Source organism: Pyxicephalus adspersus, chromosome 4 (assembly GCF_032062135.1).
Source record: "Pyxicephalus adspersus chromosome 4, UCB_Pads_2.0, whole genome shotgun sequence".
Taxonomy (NCBI): Eukaryota; Metazoa; Chordata; class Amphibia; order Anura; family Pyxicephalidae; genus Pyxicephalus; species Pyxicephalus adspersus.
Genome location: NC_092861.1, coordinates 150,124,883 through 150,151,435, shown reverse-complemented (window position 1 = coordinate 150,151,435; position 26,553 = coordinate 150,124,883). Strand labels below are relative to the sequence as shown.

The window sequence follows — 26,553 nt, the reverse complement described above, 5'->3', positions numbered from 1 at the left end:
AATGGCTCATAATACATTGTTTTGAACTTACTTATATTTTTTTTCCTTTGTTGGAACTGCCCAATATTAAATCCCCTACTATTACACTCATCCCCATCTAAAGTGAAGAGTTTCCCTAATATTTGAATTTAAAGACTGACATATATGAATATTTCCAATATTCCCTATCCTCTGCCAATATGTAATACTAACAGATGAAAGTTCCATCATGTGACATTTTCTGAGTTATGTGTACAAGATTTACCACACAAAATTAACCACAAGACCTTTGGATTAGAATTAGGAATCTTTTTGCAGGCCTGAATTACAAGCTCATCATAAGTGTTTGTGTTTACCCAGCACCCGTTCAGGATAATGCTTTAGTACAGCAGTTTTGGACTCATCCACCAACATACAGGGAGGAGTTCTCGCTGACATTACCCAACCCAGCCGCAAAGCCTTTAATTGGAAATTTCTGCCTGATCTCTGCCCGCGCTGTCAGATTCTCTAGGATTAACTATTTCACCATTCTAGCTCATGTGACATCAATTTGCAGAGAGTCATGGAAAAGGTTGCAAGCATCACCACACCCGGATATTGTATTGTGTTCCTGAGTTCTGTATTTTTACAGCGCAATAAGCCAATGTTACACAAGTGACTCCAGCGCGTGCAAGGAACTTAAATGAGTACCAGCCAGCTAAAGTAACTTCCAGGGATGCAGCAGAAACTTCATCCTTTAACTGCACTTTAATTAGCCATAATACATTTGTTCTTGGCTCTTCAGACTATTGCCAAATAACAGTGTAATTGGTTCCATTTGCTAAAGATAAAGTGGACATCCAGCAATATAGCCTGGATCTGTGCTTGCATCCATCTTTGCTGTTAACAATCTCTTCCTGGGTTCCACCAGAGGGTGCTGCTTGAAATAAGGAGACCTACTTGGTATTCAACCAAATGAGCTGTACTGCTTCTCTTGAGAGCACAGCAAGATGAATCAGGAGGTTATTATTATTATTATTATTATTAAACAGGATTTATATAGCGCCAACATATTACGCAGCGCTGTACAATAAATAGGGATTGCAAATGACAGACTAATACAGACAGTGATACAGGAGGAGAGGACCCTGCCCCGAAGAGCTTACTGGAGATGTTGCGTAGGTGAAAGTGACAGGACCTGGAAATGTTCTGAATATGGGGGGTAAATGAGAGGGCCGAGTCAAAGGAGACACCAAGATAACGTGCCTGAGGGGAGGGCTGAATAACAGTGTGTTATAGTTAGATATATGTCAGGGGGGATTTGGAATTTGAGGGGGGGATGATGATGAGTTCTGTTTTATCCAGGTTGAGTTTCAGGAATCGGTCGGACATCCATGAGGAGATGGCTGACAGGCAGCATGAGACCTTATCCAGGACTGAGGGACACAGGTCAGGGGTGGACAGATAGATTTGAGTGTCATCAGCATACAGATGGTACTGTAAGCCAAAGGAGGGTATGAGACTACCCAGAGAGGCTGCAGGCAGCATTGCTAAAAATGGGAATTCTGCAAAAAAATATAACTATATTGACTTTTTTTAGTGACTGCTTGTACAAGTACATGTGTATAAATTTACTAAAGGTCTAAGTATAATTTAACATGTACCTAACCTAACTTTAAAAAGTTTCAGTGACACTAAAGTTCAGCACCATCAGTATTCTCTGTAGAAGCTGAAGGCGGGTAGCATCGTCTGAATTGTGACAATTGTGAACAATGCATAATCACCATTCCATTGCTTTAGAAATGCTGGGTTAGCATCCTCCATAAGTTCGCCTGAACACAGCAGAAAATGACAGAGTTTAGTACTCTGTTATCTTTAGACATTTTCAAGAAATCTTTTCACAGCTGAGTCACAGCCCACAAATATGGGAATTTAGGTAAATGTTCACTGACCCCTAATGCCTCATCAGACCTTCATCATCCCTTGGTATGTGAAGGATAATCATTGTGAAGTCCATTATTCTTTACAGGGAACATTACTCTTTTTTCTAAATTAAAGCACAATGAATAACACAAGAATAAGAAGGTACAGTTTGATAATGAAGAAGATGAGATGATGTGAATTAAATAAACACTTTTAGTGTTGTCTTTGTTTTGTAATTCTTCCTTTTTTATGGGTTCATTATTATCTGTATAAGCCTCATCAGATGTGGGGAAACTCACTTCCCTTCCACAGAACATTACCACACAGATAATTTAGAATTGTTTACCATTTTTACTTTAATATTGTTTCCCATCACTCGATTTTTATCTATTGATATATATTTGTATGACGCAACTGTCAGGCCTCCTCCTCGCCCTACTATTCTTATTATTATTATTATTATTATTAAACAGGATTTATATAGCACCAACATATTACACCGAGCTGTACATTAAATAAGGATTGCAAATGACAGACTAATACAGACAGTGATATAGGAGGACAGAACCCTGCCCCGAAGAGCTTACAATCTAGTAGGTGGGGGAAGTTGTAGTTGATATCTTCCTTGGCTTTATGCAAAAAATGCCAATTTTTGGCTGAGGGTCTTGTCACAGAACCAGGGTTGAATAGTTGACTTGTACCAGATTCCCGAAGCATGCAATGGGCATGGAAGTGTCTGAAACACTGGCTTTCCATTGGCATTTTGGTGCATTTATGTGATTGTCTGTAAATTTCTGACCATTGAGTCTATTCCTGTACTGGCAAATGTAAAAAAAAATAATACATCAACTTTACTTGGTATGCAGACCTGGTTGAAGTGTTGAGTTTTGAGTGCACTTTTAAAAGAGCAGAAAGTAGGAGCAAACCGATTAGGTTTGTGGGAGGCCATTCTGGAGAGCCCGGGCAGCCCTAGAAACGGCCTGGAGCCATTCATGTGATGGGGTTATAAGCTTTGGGCATATCTTCCAAAAAGACTCGGGACCAACAGTATTCTCCCCAGCCCCGGCTGTTTTTGGGTGGTTACAGTTTGGTTACAGTCTTGGGGCCATTACCTGCCTACAGTTTTTTCAAACCTAGCTTACAAAAAGTTTCTGAGTAGAACCCTTTGATGAGTGTTTCAAATGCACTACAATTTGGAGGCATCTCTCCCCATTTAGGACAGACTGCAATAAAAGTCCGACCTTTCTTACCCCAATACAACTTTGGTCTTAATTTAATAGTTGAAAGCCCCTCTTTAAGATTGAGAAAAAAAAAAAACCCTTTGGCCATCTTTACTTCAATAATTTGCGTTCTCACCCTTCAGCAATTATGGAGTTAAGTTTCTATTTTTAATTAATCAAGGCAAGTGGGAGGGTGTGTCAGTGAAATGCGAGCACCGCTCCCTGCCGCTGTCTTAGAGAATTAGCTGAGATGGATGGGTGCTCTCCTGGGCACGCACTGGTTGCCAATTGAGTGACATAATCTACGTTTATTGCTACACTGAATGTTGGCATAAGGCTTTATTGTTGTTGCTTTTGGCTGCAGGCAAAGTGGATGCAGATAAAGTCCAACTTAGTTTTAAAGTCCAATGGCCTTTTCTCTGGTTTCCATTGGCTGATCGGCATTTCCAGAACCGTTTGTAGAAGCCAGAACTTACAGACTTCACTCGCTTTTTCCATTTTACCTGTGGTTATTAAAAATAAGAATATATATATGTTACAGAGAGCAAAAAGGACTTAACCCATTCAATAAGAACCAAACGTTTCAAAATACATTTTAAGGTTTTGAATAACATAGAAACCAGATAGACCCCTTCCAATCACCCTTATAGTAATCTACACGGCAGCAACAAGTGGAGGGGGCCTAACTTTTAATGTGTTACTGTAACATAACCAGGTATTGAATTTTTTTCACACAAAGATCACAATTTTCCCCTTGCCAATGCCATCATTTGCTTTTTCCTCTAGAAGAACTGAGCCATTTTTATTCAGGCATTATCCATGGTATCTTTCTACTTCCTGGACAGAAATTCCCCTTGTAAATCCTAGTTCCTGTGCAGTTTTTGGTTATTTTTACAAATATCGGGCACTGATCATTTTGAAATGCTTTACCCTGTATACAACAGATTGACATTTCATCCTAGAAGAAGAAGGTACATGAGGATGGAATAGGTTTGCATCACATCCCATGGGAAAACAGAGCAATATTTGTACAACTTTGCTATGACATCTCATCTTAGGCAACATTATCAAATGGAGCTCCAGGGGGGATTTTCAATGATATAATGACAGCTCCTATAGATAAATATAAGTTTCTGCATATTTTATTATTTCTGAAGAGTCCTTTTAACTGCAGTGTAATCTGGTTGCACGTCCGATAAATGGCCGTTCTGCACTTCAGGAGTTCTTGGATCATGTGGCTGCACAGAATTACAAACCTTTGCCTGATAAAACACCTCCCATATATGTTTAGAGCTGTTTGCCTGCAGTTCAGCTTTAACTTCTAGCATAGAGAATAAAAGGCTACTTTTATCTAAAGTGTCCTCAAAGACACTGTCTACTGACACTGTCTCTAAATTCCCTGATCTGCTCTTTTCTCTTACTCAAAAGCATTTTGTTCGAATATTTGGATTCTGCCTAAACTGACCTTATGGAACAAAGCTAGTGTCCTCCATAAAGTGCTGTGGAATCTGTCAACAGGATATAAATAAGTGGAATACCTTGTGTTGAAAAATCTCTGATAAGGAACACTTAATGAGTTGGACTTTAGACCTTATGGGGCTTAGTTATCTCAAGCAGCTTCCTAATCTATCAATTCTTCTTCCCAGGGTTGGCACATCTATGGTTGTTATTACACTTTTACACACTCAATATTTGTACTCCGCACAATCATAACAAACTGTTCTGGGTGGCAGTTTGAGGAACTTTAGAGACCTGTTGTGTTGTATGGAGAGGGGAGGGTAGCAGACAAGCAGGAGTCACTCCAATTTAGGTACTATAGGAATCAATAGGGATTGGTTGTCTGGTGAGCTATCACAGCAGATTGGTAGATGACGCTGTGGGACATCCGCTTTGATGTTATAAAGTCCCCGCTCAGCCTCTGGAAGCTAGTTGCTCCTCCCAGTCCACAGTTGCCCCCAGGACTTATGTGCTTAAGGGATAGCATCTGGGGAAGGGCTGGCAGAGGATCAAGAGGCCACATATAATGCAGTACAAGGTTTTTACAGAGGCAAATCAAGAATATTAGGGCAGAGGTCATGCATGGGTGATCAGTCCACCAGACGAGGTATTTAAGGGTAAATACAAAGGAGACTCGGGGTCACAGGCAAAAGGTTGGTCCAGACTGCTTACAATTCAAGGGTCAGGAACAGGAAGAGTCAGCAACAAAAATTTAAACTAAATCATACAGCAGTAGCAGGTCAGCCCAGCCTTTTAACACTACAACTGGCACAGGTTACTGGGAGCAGAGAAGGGGTAAAGACCTAGCAGCCGAGGGAAGCACAGGGCTGAGATCATGAACTACTCTGCTCATTAGACTCAGCACGACTCCAAATCCTATTCAGCTGCACAGTCTCAGATCAGAGGATGCTGACCAAGGGACCATTCACAGCCAAAGGGAAACCAGGGATGCCACAGACTGCAGAGCAGAGGACTGAAAGCTATTTGGCTGATCTTCCCTGCTGCTGGAAGTTACGGAATTTAGGAAAAAATACAGGACGCGCTGACCTGTAGTGGCCTACAGCACGGGATCACCGGCTAGATAATTGTCTCCTAACAGATGTTTGATTTGCTTCTGAGACAGTCACAAATCATCATTTCTGATGACAAACATAAAGTGCCAGTGAACCTTTTGGATTGAACTGAGGAGATTGCATTTCTGGGGTTGTTCTTCGTATGCAGGTATTAGTACTTACCAAAAGTAGGCTAATAAAGGATAGCTTGTGAAACAGTGGCGGGGTTAGGGACACCCAATGCCTACTAATGTCTGACTGGTCCTATCCCAGAGGAGTGGTATAGCACAGATTTTTTAAAAATTGAGAGAGGTGTCTGAATACATACTGCTTTTGCAGCTTTTTCGAGTTTGGGGCTACTTAGCCGCAGATCATCCATATTGCCCATAGTGACCCCTGTCTACATTGGGCATATGAGCGTTAAAACTGGATTATGGAACTATTGAAAAAGGTGTCGTGGTCCATTGAATGTTTTCTTTTATATGATATGGATGGCTGGGCAGGTGTGTATTGTTACCTGGGAAGAAGGAAGCAGGAGATTGCATTATGGGTAGAAGGCAAGCCAGTAGAGGTAGTATGACCTAAAGAATTGGGTGCTAGGGTCTTGGTGTCAGGTACTACAGGCAACCATGTGGAGGTCTTGTAGGGTCCATTTCTCAATGGGTTGGTGTTGTTCCAGGTGGCCATATTCAGACACAATTCCCTGTATATCGTATACTGAGCTTTAAAGTATCTGTTTTTCAGTTTTGCAATGTAACACATTTTGTTGACTCATTCAGTGAATGACATTAGCACATCAGTGACGACTGTGCATGTCTTTGTTTTATCACTGTGAAGTGCCTGGTAAGTGCGTAATGTTTTACTGTGGCTGCAAATCCATTATGACAGAAAACCCTAACAATCTTAAAAAAAAAGCCTTGCGTTGATAAATGACCGTTTACTTTGTGGCTTCACAGTTAAAAGCGAAACGCGTCATGTCCTTCACAGCGTTGTCTGTTTTCAAGAACAATCATTGTTTTGTGTTACATTGTTGGGTAGACAACACACACAAAAGTCTCCTTCAGCAATCAGTGCAACATATGTGTTAAACTCTCAAGAAAGAAAAATACATTTGTGAGCATTGAAAGTCTTTACTGACAGTCAAAAAAATTTTATTTAATGGCCGCTCTTCATGTGGGAGTACTTACTGAATACTGACCATACACAGGTAGGTGTTACAGCACTAGTGGAAGATTCATTAATAAGGCAACATTTTTTAGTTGTGCAAAAAAAATTCCATATTTTATTTTTGTTTTTACCAGTAAATAAAGTCCCAGATCGAATGCAATGTTAAAAGCATTAATATGAGTCTTTCTTCAGATGTATTGTGCTTTATTGAAAGCCGTAAAAATCAATATTAATTTCATATCAATTTCAATATCAACATATGTCCACAGAAGACTTGTTATACGCAATAAATAAAACCCTTCTTAAAATACATTAAATATTTTCAGCATGATCCTTTTTCTTTAACCTCAAATTCTGACGCATTTTGTGGAATTAAAACTGCTTCTTCAGGAACACATTATCACTGGAGGAATCATGCAGCTATTAATAGGAAAAAACATTAAAAATATAGTTATCTATCCCAATGATTTCTCAGGGAAGGAGGGTGATCCGGAGCCAACAGCAAAGAAGAAGAGACAATGGAAAATAGCCAGGAGATGGGCACAGCCCAAACAAGCTGTATACTGATGTTGAAGTAATGGTGTATCCACAGAAACCAAAAGAAGTGCCAACAGTCCCAAATAGCAATTAACCTGTTTCCCTGATATATATTTTTCCCAGACCAGCCCATTGTATGGGTCTTTCTGACTCAGATGTGGTATCCAGTCTGCAACTTTATATCAGAATTAATATAAAAAAAGGCTTTTGGCTCCAACTGGCACCCAATATCCAAACTCACTTATTAAACTTTTAGCCTCCCTTTTGGAATGAACAGATTGGGATCTGTCAGAGTGAGAGATGGTGTCCGTCTTTCTACAGGAGCACAACATTTAGCACCCTATTTATACACAGTGGGAAGAAAGACAATTTTACATTGTTTCCTCCCCCCATCCCCACCCACAATGCGTCGCTTCTTACCAAAAATTACAGCACTTGGTAATAATAGAATTTAGTTGCATTTATTACCTGATGGACTGTATCATTCAGCCATGTTTGTTGTAAATGGCTCTGGATTACACAGGAGGGAACTTTCTTTGCCTTCCTTACCAAATCCTTTTGTAAATAATTATTATTATTGTTTGTAAACCTTGTGCATCACTTTGTGTTCTTTTTATAGTCTTGTTGACTTACATGGTTGTATTTTTAAAAAGGTTAACCGCAATAAAATATAGTTACAAAAAAAAAAAAAAAGATTCTCATGAAAGTACCAAAAAAATATGTATTCCATTCCTGAGTACCCTTTCTTTAAGAATCCGATACATGTCCAGGGAGTTATGCAAAGCTGGCAAGTCATTTATCACGTGCTTTGGTAGCTGTTGCATCTTCCATAAATATCTACATTTCACCATACATCTAGTAAGTGGATAGGGCATAGACATATGATTGACACATTTGCCTCCATCATTTCCACTACAACATGATCACACCCCAATTTGGAATGACGTAATGCAAAGCGGGACAGTGCAGCCATTTGTGAAGCTCCGTTGTGACCATATGATAGTCACAAAAAACATTGACACAGGAGGAGGAGGGGACCCTGCCCAGAAGAGCTTACAATCTAGGAGGTGAGGGAAGTATCACACAATAGGAGGGGAAATTTGGAATGGTGGGTAAGTAGTTAGGGTTTAGGAGACAGAAGAAGATGGGTAGGTGAGGATGAAGCGTTGGGTTTTGGGGGCTCTTTTATATGTACAGAAAGTAGGAACAAGCCGAATAGGATGAGGAAAACCATTCCAGAGAGTCAGGGCAGCTCTAGAAAAGACTTGGAGCCGTGAATGTGATGAGGTTATAAGTGAGAAGGTCATTAGTAGGTCATTATGACATTGACCTACTAATGACATTGTTAATTAAAGAATAGTATTTGGGCTACTGACAGTATCAACAAAATAAAAGGAAAACATCTGGAAAAAAAAACTAATTTGGCCGCATTATCATCTTGTAAGAACAGGTTAGCAGCAGTTTATTACATTTTGTTCTTGGGGTTAAATAATCTTTAAATAAAAAATGAAGAAGCACAAACTGTTAAGTAGGTCATGCTGAGGCTCATAGTTCACCAACAGTTGGCCATTCACAGAAAGCCCTTGCAACATGCAGTCATTTTCAGCCATTCATCTACCCTGAATGCCAAACATTCTTCAGTAATTCTTTAGGCCCTTGTTTTCATCTTAGCCTGGCGTGCTAATCTCTCCTGCTGTTTTTAGAACCGGCAGCCTCAGCATGTTTGTTCAAGAGTTGTAGCAAATCGCAGGCTGTTTCTCTTATCTACACTTTGAACAAACTCTCAGAAAGTCATTTCAGGTCACAGTACCACAGAGACATTCCCTGAGAACAAGGTGCAGCTCTGGGCTGTAATGTGATAATATCCCCTTTATGGTATGGGAGAGGAGATATATTTTTATAATATTTGCACAGTTCGTGTAATGTAGGTTCAGTACATCTTATGGGGCCACACAACCTCCAATATTCTATTCTCCTTCTTTACTGCTCTCTGAAAAATTGCTCTGACCTGAGTCACCCAGGTCAAATAAATAAAAAAAGAAAATGCATTCCAGTCCTGGAAGTGTTGGGGTATCGTTTTTCAGAAAAAGATGTAAAATATCCAGATTATGGTAAAGTGGGATAAAAGCACGTTGTCTTGGCATTGATTCTGTCCTCTCATTCACCTCTCATATTCAGAACATTTCCAGGTTCTGTCACTTTCACCTGCCCAACATCTCCAAAATCCACCCCTACTTGACCCCTGAGAGAACCAAACTCCTTGTACACGCTCTTATCATCTCTCCTCTGGACTACTGTAACCTCCTCCTCTCTGGTATTCCACTTACCCGACTCTCTCCTTTACAATCTAATATGAATGCTGCAGCCAGACTCATCCAACCTTTCCACCTACCTAGCGGATACACAGCCTACCCACCTACCTACCCCATACACAGCCTTCCCACCTATCTACCCCATACACAGCCTTCCCACCACTCCTCTTCTGCTGCATCTCTTTGTAGTTTTCTTCATTGGCTTCCATTTCAGTTTAAAATCAAATTCATCTCCCGTGCTTTGCCTTGAATTCCCTCCACAGTTCTTGTTCCACCTACCTACCTGATACACAAATTCCTCCACAGTTTTTGCCGTGGAGACCTCAAGAGTGCCTAGGCACATGGACCTTTGTAAATGTTCTCTATAATAAAGACAATCTTCAGTTTTTAGTTCAGGTGCACGTTAAGGGGGTTCATTGCCGTTCCAACACCTAAGGAGTCATGGTTCAGCATACCTGACTCTTTCCTCTACAATCTATCTGAATGCTGCAGCCAGACTCATCCATTCTTCCCACCTACCTACTCCATACATAGCCTTCCCACCTACCTACCCCATACACAGCCTTCCCACCTACCTACCCCATACACAGCCGTCTCACCACTCCTCTTCTGCCGCCTCTCTTTGTAGTTTTCTTCATTGGCTTCCATTTCACCTTAGAATCAAATTCAAGCTCCTGCCTTCAAATCCCTGCACAGTTCTTGTCCCACTTACCTTTCTGACCTGATAGAAAAATACCCCTCCAGCCGCTCTCTTCTCTCCTCCATTGATCTTAGAATGACTTTTACACTCAAAACCTCATCACACGCACGCCTCCAAGACTTTTCCAGAGCTGCCCCCGACTCTCTGGAATGGTCTTCCTCGTCCCATTCAGCTTGCTTTTACTTTCTGCACAGTTAAAAGAGCCCTTAAAACATAACATACGTATGCCAGGAGGCTCTACCCTCCCATGCAGTCCTTAGTGCCGCGGCTTAGTCTTTTTTCTTTTAAAAGATTAAAAAAAAACAAGCACATTTTTACTTTTTATCGAAAAGTTATTTACCCTTTCATAAAGCCTTATGGATGATTTTTTTAATGACAAAAGGTGGAGCTTTTAGGGAAAATGATACTGGTGCGTTTATTGATTGAATTTATTGATGAAGTTACTGACCTTAATATTATAATTATTAATTAGGATTTGTATAGCGCCAACATATTACGCAGTGCTGTACATTAAATAGGGGTTGCAAATGACAGACAGTGACACAGGAGGAGGAGAGGACCTTGCCTGGAAGGGCTTTTTTTCTCTGAAATACCATCCCTGCCATAGACATTGGACCTGATTTATTAAAGCTCCCCAAGGCTGGAGAGGATATTCTTTCATCAGTGAACCTGGGTGATCCAGAAAACTTAGAATTTACTTTCTAAAGGTAATTTGCTATTTGTTAGCAAATGTTTCCAATCCGGGACCGGATCCAATCCAGGTTTGCTGGATCCCCCAGATTCACTGATGAAAATGTATCCTCTCCAGCATTGGAGACCTTTAATAAATCTGACCCATTGGATCATTTACTGGTCTACAGGCTCCCTTGGTCAATACGTATCCATAATAAGGGAAAACATTGCCCAGATCGGCTTCTGTAGAACCCAGCTATGAAATAACATAATTATAGAAGCTTATTCTTCATAAGAGACCACTAATTTCCTTGATGATTTATAAACCCTGTGAATGTTTCTCCATTAGACTATGTTTTTTATGTTCATCATTCAGCTTTCAGAAATTGTTGGTATTTTATTGCAGACCAATAATTCAGACATTTAGATTATTTCAGACGGCTGGCATTTCATTGCGGATTTGTTATTTTAAAGCCTTTTTTTCTTTCTGTATCGTTGTCCTTGCCAAATCCAGAGGTCCCTTCTGCCAGCATCCCCGGAACATTTCAATAGCCCGTGTTCCAGCTATGTAATGAAGGAATTTTCGTTGCGTGATTGGAGTTGTGGGCGTATTTTTGTGTTCCTCATTAAGCCAAAGGTCTCCAGTGGTGGGAGAAAAATAGCTGCAGATTACAGAACATACGGTCTAGTCCTGGTACACGCCGAGCTGGAGGGCATTGCAGATTTGTGATCAGCGCTCTTTAAAGCGGAACTAAACTCAAAAAAAAAATTACCTTTAATCCCAAAGATCCGCTGATTAGTCTGGAGGTTACCTTTCGTCCTGGTATCCCTCTTTGGCCCGGCGCAGAGGAAGCACCAGGCGCCAACTTCTTCTCTCTTCTTCCACGTTCTTCTTCCTACGTCACCCAATCTGGCACTGCGCAGACGCAAGATCGGGTGGCGTAGATAGGGGAGAAGATTACCGATCTCCCTGCACATGCTTGAGGTCGGCAATTTTTTTCTTCTATTAAAGAAAGAGCTCCCTGATCTCAAGCATGGGCAAAAAGAGCAGCCAAGAGCATCCCAGGATGTGTGACGTAGGTATCTCAGGAGGCTTTGCGCTCCATTCTGTCCTAATCGCCGTAGAGAAAGAGGAGGTGCTGCACCATTTTTTTTTTAAAAAGGTTGTTGCACTTAAAAAAGAAAATACAATTTTTTCTTTAAATAAAAGGGTTGTCTACTCTTATGTAAAGTAAAAAAATTGAGTTTAGGTTCCCTTTAAATGCCCTGCAAACCAGAAACATATAGAAAAGGATACATTAATAATACATTGTGTACCAACAATTCATAGGAAGTAAATTGCCAAACAAGCCAGTTTGCTGACATTGACATTAAAAACGACCTGCAATTGTTTGCATTCAATAGAAGTTGAATTTCTGCACTTAGCACCATAGCAACTACATTTTAGAATAATTTCTAGAATTCTCAGTTACCCCTGCTTCTGTTTGTTGCTTCATTTCCTTCCTCACAGGATGAAGGACAAAACCCGAGGTCCAACTGGTTGCATTCCCTTTCCATGAGATGTTTAAAAAGAGACATTCATTTTTTAGGACCAGATTAGCTATGGCAACTTACTCCTATGGTGTAGATCCTCTTTAACCATGAGCTATGATTGGAGCTGGGATTGGCCAAACCACACCAAAATATGATCTTTTATCTTGCTTGTAAAATCAAATCTTTTTGGTGGATTTGACAAGGATGCAGCATAAATGTGTGACCGGATCTAATATCAGATGTAAGGACCAATATTTCAGAAGCAAGGGGAAAACCTTACCAGTATGGCAGAGCTTATTTAAATTCTGCTAGCACTTGTCTCTAATGAGCTGCAATGTACTACAACATATTGAAGACCAAATCTGTGAAAGTGCATGAAGATTGTGCAGGGCAGGTGTGTGGAAGGTGCATTACTTTTGTGCATTCTCATGCCATTCCAATAAATAACAACCTAATGCTGTCCACATTAAGGTATTCCAGCAATGGATATGTGTGAAGTCAGCCTTTTAGGACAGTAAATATTCTAAGTATTCAGGAATAATGGAAATGTAGTGACGGGGCTTCATGCTGTCGCCATACTATTTACAGTGGTGCAGCAATATCTAAAAAAAAATAATTTATGTATTTTTCCATTTCTCTGCTGTTCTGTATTCTCTTCTGACCAGAGGTAGATTAAGGCAGAATTGGGTCCTGGACAAGGTAGCAGCTTTGGCCCTCAACCCTTTACATGACATTGATTGCAATAGGAACAGAAGAAGACACCAACTGCCTTCAAGTCCATTTTCTCTTAGGACGTTACATAGACTAATAGCACTATTTTGATTTACAGCAGGAGCATAATGGTTGTAGCTGAGCCCCATGAACATCCATGGGACCTAGGCTCTTGCATCCCTATTTAATGCACAGCGCTGCGTAATATGTTGACGCTATATAAATCCTGTATATTGTTATTATTATTATTATTATTAATAATAATAATAATAATAATATGTTTCCTTTTGATGATCCAGCTCTGCCTCTGACCTACTAAACCCTTCAATCCTGTCCCTTATTAAAAATAATGTTGTCGTGTAGCCATGTCTGGTTCTCCTGCATATCATGATGTCACTTTTGCATGAACTGAGGCAAATCTGATGATTTTATTTTATGCAACCTTTAATTTTATAGGAATCCTGACCTCATCTATATTGCTCCACTCCCTTGTATAACACATATTTTCTGGCTGACTCACAGGCTGTCCACACCCCGCTTTATAAATATATATATAAACACGGGGTCACCGCACAAGATAACTGCATACACTATGTCATAATGATGGGTTTGCTACCTCCTCAGAATCATTACATGACATTGTCTCTTGTGAGATTCCGTCCCACAGGTTTATCCCGTCTCCATCAGCTGCCAGATAGACCGAATTGAAAGGTGAATGAGCCGAGCTGTATCAGAAAAGGGAAACTGTTATTATTTACAATTTACAGGACTGGAGGCATATCTTCATGACTTACAGTGGCCCCTTGTTTTATTACAAATCTCACTTTCACAACTGTCCCTTTGACGAGGTAGCAATACTGAGGAAATGGGCCTGATTTATTAAAGCTCTGCAAGGCTGGACAGGATACACTTTAATCAGTGAACCTGGGTGATCTGTAAAACGTGAAATGGATCTGGTTGAGATTCAAAACATTTGCTAGTACATAGCAAATGACTTTGAAGAAATCCATTTCAGGTTTTCTGGATCACCCAACTTCACTGATGAAAGTGTATCCTCTCCAGCCTCGCTGAGCTTTAAAAAATTAGGCCCAATGGGTCTGAAGATTTTTTGCAGGCAGCATAACCTTCACCATGATGTCTCCAGACTCTTTCATGTCGGTCATATTTGCTTAGTTTGAACCTTTTCCTATCTGTGCCAACAGTAAGCCTGCCAGTTCTGGTGTTCTCTAGCAAATGCCAATCGAGCTGCACAGTGCTGGACTGTGAGCATACGTCCCAGTACAGGGCCCAGTGCCACCTTCATGGAGTTTATTTCAGGTTGATCAGAAACATGCACAGGAGTGGCCCTTTGTAGCTCGTCTTTGCAATTCTCCTCCTGCTCCTCCTCGCACCTAGACGCAGATATCAGTCCTGCTGTTACCCCTCTACAGCCCTGTCCTTGTGTCTTTGTGTAATGGCCATCTCCTAATATCTCCTTCACTCCTGAGACAAACCTTACAACAGCACTTATGAATATACCATCCTAGAGGATCTGTGCAACCTTAGTCAGCTGCATGTACCCCCTCATGCTATTGTACATTACAAAATGCAAAACCAATGAAAAATCTGTCTAGAAGAATAAGAGAATAGTGGTCTGTGGTATTATTAATATTAATTAACAGGATTTATATAGCGCCAACATATTACACAGTGCTGTACATTAAAAAATGGTTGCAAATGACAGAGGAATACAGACAGTGACACGGGGAGGAGAGGGCCCTGCCCAGAAGAGCTTACAATCTAAGAGGTGGGGGAAGTATTACGCAATAGGAGGGAGATAAGGAGTGGTGGGCACGTAGTGAGGGTTTAGGAGACAGAAGAGGTGTAGGTGAGGGTTGAAGCGTTGGGTTTTAACAACTCTTTTAAATGAGCAGAAAGTAGGAGCAAGCTGAATAGGATGAGGCAGACCATTCCAGAGAGTTGGGGCAGCTCTAGAAAAGTCTTGGAGGCGTGAATGTGAGGAGGTTATGAATGAGTAAGTCATTAGTAGGGCATTGGAGGAGCGAATAGATCAGCTATGGGGGGATTTTTCTATTCGGTCAGAAAGGTAAGTGGGACAAGAACTGTGGAGGAATTTGAACACAAAGCACAGAAGCTTGAATTTGATTCTAAGGTGAAATAGAAGCCAAGGAAGAGAACTGCAAAGAGAGGCAGCAGAAGAGGAGTGTTGATTCTGTAGTAAACGTATTCCCTGTTTGGGGGGGTTGGCCGTATAACATATTAATGTTTTGTAGACAGTAACCTTAGTCACATTTAAACCCAAGAACCCGGCTCTGCAAAGCATTCTAAGCACTGTGCCTGTTTCATGCAGCATTTATAGTGATCTGGCAGAACGAGGTGCTCATCAGGTGTGATGTGATCGAGCCCGCTCCTGATACATGTCACGCTGATAGTGGTGAGTCAGCCATGTTTGTAAACACAGCTGAGTCCTGACAGGCTGACTAATCGACATTGTGCTGAATAAACACCTCCGGCTGATTCCACTGCACCACACAGCTTGATTTTAAACACTTCTACTTTCTCAAAAGTAAAATTCTGCATCCACAGGTGTTGAACATATTAGATGAATATGATGTGCAGTTTAAAAAAAAAAGAGTACCTGCCATAATTTTACTACGGTATTACTGCAATGCAGCAGTGAATTTGTGTGCAACTTCCCACATATCAGTATCAGCCATCTTTGTTTCCAGTGTGGTGACAGAGCGATTCTTGGAGCGGTGACGGAGTGCAGATAATGTTAGTCCTCTGTGCTGGGAGTTCAGATTTTACTGGCTGTATGTTTGTTTCTAGTTAATGTGTAATGTGTGATTTTTGTAAATTGATTTATTTTTTTTATTTTAAATTTTTATTCTCAATGTCAAAATATTCCTACCCCCTCCATGCTCTGACATTGCCTTGATCTTCCCAGACCTGGTCCTCTTGGGCGTAGAACCCTTTATTTTTTTCAATTTCCTGGGAGCCCAAAATTTCAGTTGCTGAGTTGATTTTCATCTTGCTTGAAATATACCAAATCTGCAGGAATTCCTCCTGTCACTCTCTGTATCGGTCTGTCATTTGCAACCCCTATTTAATGTACAGCGCTGCGTAATATGTTGGCACTATATAAATCTTGTATAATAATATTAATTAATGAGACAACACTTTGGATCAGTAGCCAACTCTGAGACTAGGGGAGAATATTGAGAAGAAACTGCACTTTTCCTTCCATGCAGTTCAACTTGTGTACCAGGGACTGACCTGAGCAGTTTAGACCAATCCCAGCAGTGTTTACCAATTGGTAATGATCAATAAAATGTGATGATACCAAGGCTTTGTACATATATCAGATGCTTATTGGCCAAATGATCGTGGTCTCCTCATCGCCAGTCGCCTCTGGTGGGACGGATCCATAAATGACCAATTGGGAATGACTGCTATACAAGTCAAGGAAGGAGCACAGCCGGGTGCCACTCGTTAGGTCTTCTCACCTCCCCTCTTCATGGAACAGAATAAGTGCTAAGTGTACAGTGCTCATTAACCACCTTGCAGTTAAGCCCGACCTTCGCTCGGGCATGTCGGCGCGTGTGCGGGAAATTCAAATAGAAACTCATTCATTCATTCATTTTGTATTGGATTCAATACAAACTCCTGTATTGAATCCAATACAAAATGATTCAAATAAATACAAAGTATATAACTGGTAAATTCAAACTGTCATTTTGTATTGGATTGGATACAAACTTGCGTATCCAATCCAATACAAAAAAAAATAAAAAAAAATAAAATAAAAGTAAATAACTTGGAAATTCAAATTCTTATTTTGTATTGGATTGGATACAAACTCCCGTATCCAATCAAATACAAAATAATTCAAAACAAACTCCAATAAATACACAATCAAAGTTTTAAAAATTGCCACACTAGGGAGGTGTTTTAGAATAATATAGTACTTTACAATATACAGAGTTATTGCTTTTTCAGTATTTTCAGTATTTATGATTTGTTTACATTGCTGATTTTTGTGTTTTTCCTTTAATTTTATTAAAAGTAATTTTTTTTTTTTTTTTAAATGATTGTGTGTTTCAAACATTTTTTATATTCATATTATCTACTAGAACCCCTGTTCGGACATATTTCTGTAAGTTACAGGTCTACAATTTAAAAAAAAATTTCATGAAAAACAGTGGATCACTTTTGGTACAGAAATCTAGACCTCAGTGTAACGCTTAGGTGGTTAATGGATCTGTCACTGGAAACGATTATGAAAATTTGTTTCCAGCTACGAAAACTTTTTGTGTGTACGCTGCCCAAGCCAGTCCTAATCTTGTTTCTGTGCTATATTATGTTTATAGAAAGTGTTGAGCCAAGGCTTCCTAGTATGACAATAAAAGATGTTCATTGGGATCAAGACAGAGGTAAATCATAGTAATTCTGCAGTAATAGGGACAATATAGTCCCCATTACCATGGTACTAACAAGCAACACAACCATCCCCTCAGTAGTACCCCATGGAGTCTAATCATTCCTGCTCTTTGATGCAGTAATAGCAACAAAATGGTTCGTAAGTTAAAAAAATATATTTAAGCATAAATATTTGTTAACTCTCCTTTTATTTTTTATTTTTAAAAAGTCCAAATTAAAGGATTATGTTTTTGGCACGCTCCTAAAAACTGATACCAATTTAGAACAAAAGGGCTATGATCAGAAAATTTGTCACCCCACCAAAAGCAAACAAATCATTTGATACTGAGAGATGTTTATTATGGTTTTAGTAAAGTGGTTAGGAAGCATTCCATCAAAAATGTGAAATTGTGCCGCAATCTCTCAATTTTTGCCAACATTTTGGATACCCTTAATTTCATCCCTAATAGTACATATGTCTTTGTAGTCCCCGTTGGTAATGCACTTTATGAGATAATGTTAAATTCTTCTTACATACTATTGCTTTATTATTGATTTCACGGTTATATGGAATGTTCGATTGCATTATTAACCAATCACTTTTCATTTCAGTGCTCTGGGCGGGTCCTCTGCTCTTCACATCCCAGCATTTCCCAGCGGGGGCTGTCTCATAGATTATGTTCCTCAGGTCTGCCAGCTGCTAACCAACAAGGTACAGTAATTACAATTCAGTATAATTGTTTGATTTATGTACAGTATTTTTTTTTGTAGACAGAAATGATGAAAATTCCCATTACTTACGTTGTTTCTCCCCTAAAATGTCACAGCTTGGTGTTCCAGTTATCTGTTTCTTCTATATGGTTCTCCACTTTTAATGAAGCAAATTCATCTTAATCATGGTTTTTAAACCTTTTCACTTTAGAGGAACCCTTGGAAAAAGTTTTAGATCTCAGGGATCTAAAACCGTGCAGCAACACAAAGCAGAAATGTAGGAGAACCCATTGCAGAGGGTCACAGGTCACCTAAAATCTGGATTTTGTTGTCCTTATTGCCTGACCTCCCATCATCAGAGTAACTGTCAGAGATCACCTGACCTCTGACCACCGACACTCTTATATGTATAACTAGAAATAGTGATTCATTTTAGTTATATTTATGACAATTCAAACTCTAAAGGCCTCAGACCAAATTTTTATGTCTTTGGTACAAGCTGGATGCTTCCGTCATGTTCAAGCTGCCTCTAAAAACATCTTGGTTGTTTTTTACAAAATCGGCCTAGGGCAACCTGCAGTAATTTGCGCACACTGTGCACACACTGCTTTAGGTCATATAAAGATAGCTTGTAAGCACCTTCTTATCACCAAGCTAACCGTGCTGATTGGCCAAGCCCTGTCACATGGTGTCAGTCACATGCTCTTTCATTCCCGGAAGTACTAGCTACTGCAGTTCAAAACTAATTTATTACTGCATTAGGTCTCAGATAGAGCAAAAGGAGCCAATTAGATTCACCTAATTTCATGGAGAATGCTGATAGGATGGCAGAACGGAGTAACAGAGAGATGAGCTCACCACTGTGCAGCTTTTCCTTTCATTGTCCAGTCACAAAGTGAGGTTGGAAGAAATCCTATTAGTGAAAGTGAAACTGCTTCAGAGAGAGCTAAGGGTTCTGTCCCTGTCATACAATACTGTATTTTGAGGAATAAATAGGAAAAATAAGAAATAACCCACATATGTATATTTCTGTGTATTTAGCTTGAATTCTGACATAACCTCCGAGTGGCAGCAGCAAGCTGGGTGTAGATGCAGGTGGTGGTGGAACTTGTAGTTCGGTGACTCTTTGGCAGCAGATTTTGGTCATCTGATATAGGCTACACATTGCTTCGCCCCTTGGAAAAGCTCTGGTTAATTCTGTAAAGTATCTGCGAGCAGCTGAGACTCCATCGCTGCCAGAACAAACACATAACACGGTCTTTCCTCTCCCATCGCTGGCCAAGAGCGAGACTTTCATACCAGAGAATGAGAAAACTCCAATTTCATATGTCACACAAATTGAAGTCCATCCAAAGCCATAAGATAATGATTTCAGAAATATGTCATTTACATCCGGTGTTTGAATATGTGAATTGTAAGTAAAGTAATTCCTGAACTGACCAATCAGCAGAAAGCTAAAAACGTCTTGTTAGCTACCTTGAATTAAGTTATTTTTACATATTATCTGGCACAATCACTGCACATGTGAGAGACCCGCATTTTTTTCCCATGTTGGAAAAATCCACTGAGATTGGAGAAGCCAGAAGCATCCTGGGATGTGTAATGTGGGTATCCCAGGAGGCTTTGCTCCCCTATTCAGTCTTTACTGCCGTGGTAGGGGGCTTCACTTTTTTTTTTAAATAAGGTTGTCTACCCTTATGTAAAGTTAATATTTTAGTGATTGGTCTGCTTTAAAGCTCTCAAAGACTGGAGAAGATAGGCTATCATAGGAGAATCTGGGTGATCCAAACACCTGGAATGGATCTGGTCCACAACCAGAACAGCAAATTCCAAACAGCAAATGACCTTTAGAAAATCCATTTCAGGTTTGTTGGATCACTCATGTTCTCACATAATAATCTGTGTTTTTCATCCTGGGTTCCTACAGCGCTTCCTAGGGGTCCCTTAAGCAATGAGCAGTTTGCGCCTCTCAGGTCAGACTAAGTGACACCAATGGCCAGCAGTGTAATAGGGAATTCTTCCCACTGACCACCACACTACTGTGAGCTGTGGATATAGTAATTATAGAAGGGGGTCCCTGAAGATCGAAAAATTCATCCAAGTTATAGAGGTTGAGAAACACTGGTCAGTCTTGGAGAACTTTAAATATTCAGACCCAGTTACACTGATTTACTGATGAAGCAAAACGTTTTCACTTTCAAAGTGAAAAATCCTAGTGAATAAAATGAAACAAAGGTCCAGGTGCATGTGTTTTAACTGCAGTAATTGATTCTCCACCAGAGAATGTTTCAGGTAATGTCAGATTTACTGGTTGAGAAATCGACTACCTCATGCTACCACATGCAAAGATATTATTACTAATAAACAGTATTTATATAGCGCCTACAATCCCATGTTGTCTTCATCTTGTTATCATTTGGAGTCGGCTGCCTCTTGCAGCTTTATTATTATTATTAATTATAAACAGGATTTATATAGCACCAACATATTACGCAGCACTGTATATTAAATGGGGGTTGCAAATGACAGACAAATACAGACAGTGACACAGAAGAAGGAGAGGACTCTGCCTCGAAGAGCTTACAATCTAGGTGGTTGGGTAAGTAGCACACAATAGGAGGGGAGACTTGGAACGATGGGAAATAGTGAGGGTTTAAGAGACAAAAGAAGACGGGTAAGTGGGAGCAGAAAGTTGGAGCAAACCTAATAGGACGAGGAAGACCATTCCAGAGAGTTGGAGCAGCTCTAGAAAAGTCTTTGAGCCGTGCGTGTGATGAGGTTATGAGTGAGGAAGTCATTAGTAGGTTTTTGGAGGAGCAAAGAGAGTGGCTATGATTTTTTTTTTTTTATCAGGTCAGAAAAATAAGTGGGACATAGACTGTGGAGGGATAAACTTTTTCTATTCTAGCATGGCTGAGCCCCTGTGTACAGCCAGCTTTATAAAGACATGGTTTGACTAATTTGGTGTGAAGGAAATGGCCTGCACAGAGCTCTGTCTTCAATGCTACTATAGTTCTTTGGGATAAGTTAGAATGATGATTGCAAGCCAAGTCATCCATCGTCAGTACCCAACCTCTACTTTGTTATTTTATCTGTTGTGACACAATTATCATTTGACTGATGTGTTGTTATTAGGTGCACTGCAGCTATTAGTGAATAATAATGTATCTTGTGTTTTACAGGTTCAGTACGTCATACAAGGTTATCACAAAAGACGAGAATATATTGCAGCCTTCCTCAGCCACTTTGGAACGTGAGTTGGATTTGTCTTGCTAACTTAATTGCAATTGTGGCTCCAAGACTGGAGAAGATATTCTATCGCAGGAGAAACTGGGGGCCCCAGCAAAAGAAAAGCTGGAATGGATTTGATGCAGGATTAAAAACAATTAGCTAACTAATAGCCCTTTATGAGAGACTAGTGTGTCCCTTATCACTCATAGATAGACACATTAGGACTAATAGGGTGCTGTGCTCATATGGTCTGTTCTGAGAGTTGAAAAGTTAGCAGTTTTCTATCCAGAGCAGGAATTTTATACTCCCTCGAGATCTTTGTGTGCAATATAAAAACAAATAAGTAGTTTCACCTCTATCACCACAACTAAATCACAGGGAATAGGTTACCTTTAGAGCAGGGTGGGGTGTTATCTTCATGCATATGAGGCTGTTGCTATTACACAAACAATTCTGCAGAATCTGACAACGTATCCTGGTGTGTGTGCTGCCCTCTGTGAGGTCACGGGTTTCCCGTGAATAGTTATTATACTTTCCTAGGAAGATATGATTATGTTACTGCTGGGACCTTATGGAGAATACTGAACCTTCCACTCTTTTTCCCAAAGGAGCTTGCATTTAAAATCCCATCACAGTCATGGACTTGATGTATAGGCGAGGCACCTCACATTAAGGAGTATCGCACAGACTTGTTATAAGTGATGGAGATTTTCCAAATCAATGGAAAATCTTTATGTAACCTTGGCTGATCCTTGCAGGGTTTTACAAATTACTGGGATTATTTTGTTATATTGTATGCTGCCTCCCCACCTCTTAGATTGTAAGCTCTTCGGGGCAGGGTCCTCTCCTCCTCCTGTGTCACTGTCTGCATTTCTCCAACCCCTATTTAATGTACAGCGCTGCCTAATATGTTGACACTATATAAATACTGTTTAATATTAATAATGATATTCAGACTCTTCTTATAGGAAAACATTATTGTGTCATACAGTAATTTAATGCTAAACAATGAGACTGTTCGGATGATTTATTGCAGGGTTACAGCTTGAGTCATAAATTCCTCCTTTGGCCACTCTAAAAACACACTTTTACTGAATGAAACCTGACCACTTCTCAGTTATACATCTGTATAAGGTGGAAATCTGTCTCATCTTTAGCAGTGTGTCTGCAAACTCCTTGCATATAATTTGCATTCAGCTGCCCAGGAATTCAGGTGCAGGGTTTGCAAAAACACTGTGAATGGGTTGCAGAGACTTTGCTAAGTGATAAGCAGACAGAGTTGCATGGTTGTTGCTCATTTGTAAAGTAAAGTGTTTTCATGTGGCTTCAGTCTAGCAGGTAAGTTGCAAGATAGACAAAAGAGATCACACATTAATGCCCATAAGGGAGATTTGACACCACGTTATCAGTGGATAGCAGTGTTGTGTTAATCAGGTGCTTTAAATACTATGTTGAAATAATTATAATTTTAAGCTCTTCGTGGCAGGGTCCTCTCCTCCTCTTATGTCGCTGTCTGTATCTGTCTGTCATTTGCAACCCCTATTTATTGTACAGCGCTGCGTAATATGTTGGTGCTAAATAAATACAGTTTAATATTATTAATAATAAAGTTGCAAAAGGCAGCCAACTCCAAATGATAACAAACAAGATGGGGAGAATGTGAGATTGTAGGGGATGGGGAGTGAAAAAAGTATATTTGTTGAAGACTTTTTAGTAGAAAAGATAAGTGCATTTAGAAGGAAAAAAAAGAATGGAGGTACAAGATCTGCTGCAACTTGTAAGGCTGCGTACATGTGTTCGGTAAGTGTTGTTGGAAAGGATTTTTCACGATCCTTTCCAACGACAAAAGACTAAACGATTCATGAACGAGAGCTGTACATACAGCGCGCAGCTCTGCTCTATGGAGATGGGAGGAAGAGAACGACAGAGTTGCACCCGGCTGTTCTCTCTCCACTTTCATTACGTTCCTTCGACGACCGCTGTACAAACATCAGATTCTTGTCCGATATCGGCCATTATTGGACGAGAATCATCTAACGTGTATACAATATTTATTGATTTAAATTGTTCAGTGTTCTATGTATGTGCTGAGGAAATTTATTTCTGTATAAATGAGAAAAAATAAATAACTGTGTGCTGATCCTCGCCGTCTTGTGTCTCTGCAGCGGTGTAGTGGAGTACGATGCCGAGGGTTTCACAAAGCTGACTCTTCTGCTGACATGGAAAGACTTCTGTTTCTTGGTTCACAGTAAGTAAAGTGCTGGGGGCAAACACTTTCATCTCCAGTTCCATCATGAAAACATGTAATTCAATGTGACAGCTTTATCAACATACAGATCAGAATTTCTCAGAGTAATACACATTTCATGGCCGGTAATGAATGCCAAATGTTCAAAACAATTCACCAAATAGGAACAACACAGTGCTGTTACGCAACGCAGTGCCTTATAAATCTACTTATTATTTGGTAACAGATTTAGCAGGAATTGAAAGAACCATTTGTGCGGTGACATCATTGAGATCGCTGGCTGATAACTACTACAGTTCTACAAGCACAATAATGGCTAATGTTTGGGCGAAAAGTTCATATCTTGTTAGGTGAGGAAGACCTAACAAAATTCAGGGAGAATGTACAAATATGATCAGAATTGAACCTAGGGACCCATACACTAGAAAAACTAAGTGTGAGCTATTTAGTCAGCTATGAGATTTCCTAGGAGAAATTATTATGCTTGCACAATCATTACAATTCTCAACACTCCCCTTGTTAGCCAGAGGAGTAAGCAGGGAATTCACTGATTGGAAGGAGAAATAGGTTGAGCTGAGCTGCTGAGTAACTAATGGCTGGGGTGATCTGGGGTAGCTAAGTTGCTAAATAACTGATGGGAGGCAGAAGCAGGGAGGACTGAGCTGTTCATATCTTGAAGGGTGCACCAATATTCCTAATCACTGCTGGGAGTGGGGGAAACAGAGCAGAATTGCTGCTAGTAGGAGGGAGCTGACCTGCTGAGCCAATATATAGGCAAAAGCAGGGGTAGCTGAGCTGCTGAGTCACAAATGGGAAGAGGAATAAAGAAAGGGTAAGCCACTAATTGGCTTAATAGAAGGTGAAAGTGGAAGAAGCTAAGCAGATTGAGTCATTGCTGGTAAAGGGGAGCAGGAGGGGATAAGCAGGTTGTAATTACTGAGAGAGAATGGGGAGAGCTGAGTTACTAATTGGAAAGGGAGGGAGGGGAAAGCTAAATGAGCTGGAAGATAGGGGCAGATGCAGCTGAGCCCCTGGTTTACTGCTAAAACTTGGACAAGTTACAATTTGAGGATGCATTGCTCCACAGCACCCGCAGCTACAGTGCAAGAATTTGCTACACTTCATGAATTTTCATATATATTTGCATGGCCATAGTTTACCAAAAACCAATGATGCAATTTATTAAATGTAAGATCTGCAGACAGAAAGTAGAGGAAAGAATGTATAAGAAGTAAAGCATTTTATTATCTTTAGATAATCTGTAAAATCTTCGATGCATTATTTTGCATTTGTCCCAGGACCATCATTCTGTGTTAGAATTATTGATATATAAGCAGCTCCCTGGCAGCTTCCCTTGTTATAGGTATTGCAGAGTTTCTGCAGACGTGTTGAAGATGACCTACATCTTTCCATTCCCACACCCAGCCGCTCGGTGTGTGTACAGTACTCAGCAGAGCCAGTGTTTTGGCCTGTTGTGGTTGCTCAGGAAACAGCGATCATGTAAGTGTTGAGGGCTGGAAAGAAATAAACTAAAGTGAAGGGTGTTTGTTACTAGCGTCAGGAATAAGTCTGACAAAATGGGTGATATGAGATCTGCTAGCATTGTGCCAAAGCAAATATCTTTCTCTAGCCGTGCGTGTCAGGACATTGCTTTTCCTGGGATTTTAGGCACTCTCCCACATGTCGGCATGTATTTCTGTAATTATCACTGGCACTCTGGTATTTTCTAAAAACAAGTAGGTGTGGGCATTGCAATTTTCTCCCAGTACCCTGCAGCTCTTTCCGTTGGTCCTCAGATGAAAAAATCATAGACACAGTTTAAGCATTGCCTGCAACATTGTACATACAATACCCAGAACTGCCCTTTAGGCTGGGTCTACATAGACAGTTTTAAAAACGCATATAAAAGTTCCTACCATGTTTTTATACGTTTTTATGCACTTTCACAAGCGTTTTAAACCTTGATTAAAAAGGCTAAAAAACTTTTATTAAACGCCTATGACGCGTTTTACCACAAATTGCCGCGATTAGCCGCAGTTTTACATAAGCGTTTATAAAATTTTTACTTTTAACCCTTTCAGGGAATGAGTACAGGGGTACATAAAAAAAAATAAATGTGTAAAAAAATAGACGAGACTTTAATGTTAAATTATTTTATTAAATGTGTGTGTGTTTGAGTAACTAAACTTTTTTTTTTTTTACAGGTTATCCCAATGACAGGGTGATTCCCACGGCTGCAATCATGACATGAGCACAGCCCTGGGAGTCCTCCTGACAGTGAGGGATCCCCGGGCACTAGGGGTTAAATGAGGACAAGTCTCTCCATTCACCTCTAGTGCTCTGTGATTGGCTGAGGTTTTCAGTTTTTCAGCCATTCAGAATGGGGAGACTTTTGCCCATTCATCTCTAGTGCTCTGTGATTGGCTGAGAAATAGGAAACCCTGATGACAGCTCAAGCATCATAAGGATTTACCTTTCCTCAGCCAATCAGGGAGCAGAGCAGTCAGCGGAGCTCTGCTATGCTGACAGCTCTGCTCTCCTGATTGCTCCTGCAGCCCTAGAGAAGCTGTAGTATGTGCTACAGATACAGAACACATACTACAGCTCCTCTGCGAAGCAATCATAAAGCTTTAGGGTTAAAGCTTAAAGCTTTCATAAAAAG

The 26,553-nt window shown here is 40.2% G+C and overlaps 1 protein-coding gene across 1 annotated transcript in view; it reads left to right on the top strand.

Moving 5' to 3' along the window:
• The window catches only part of BABAM2 (BRISC and BRCA1 A complex member 2), a gene marked incomplete at its 3' end in the record, with an annotated part of 119,961 nt that overhangs the window by 75,999 nt on the left and 17,409 nt on the right, over positions 1–26,553 (top strand). Inside the window, 3 exon segments of the mRNA XM_072410309.1 lie at positions 18,314–18,413; positions 21,595–21,665; positions 23,809–23,891. Of these exon segments, the coding sequence (XP_072266410.1) occupies positions 18,314–18,413; positions 21,595–21,665; positions 23,809–23,891 (254 nt within the window).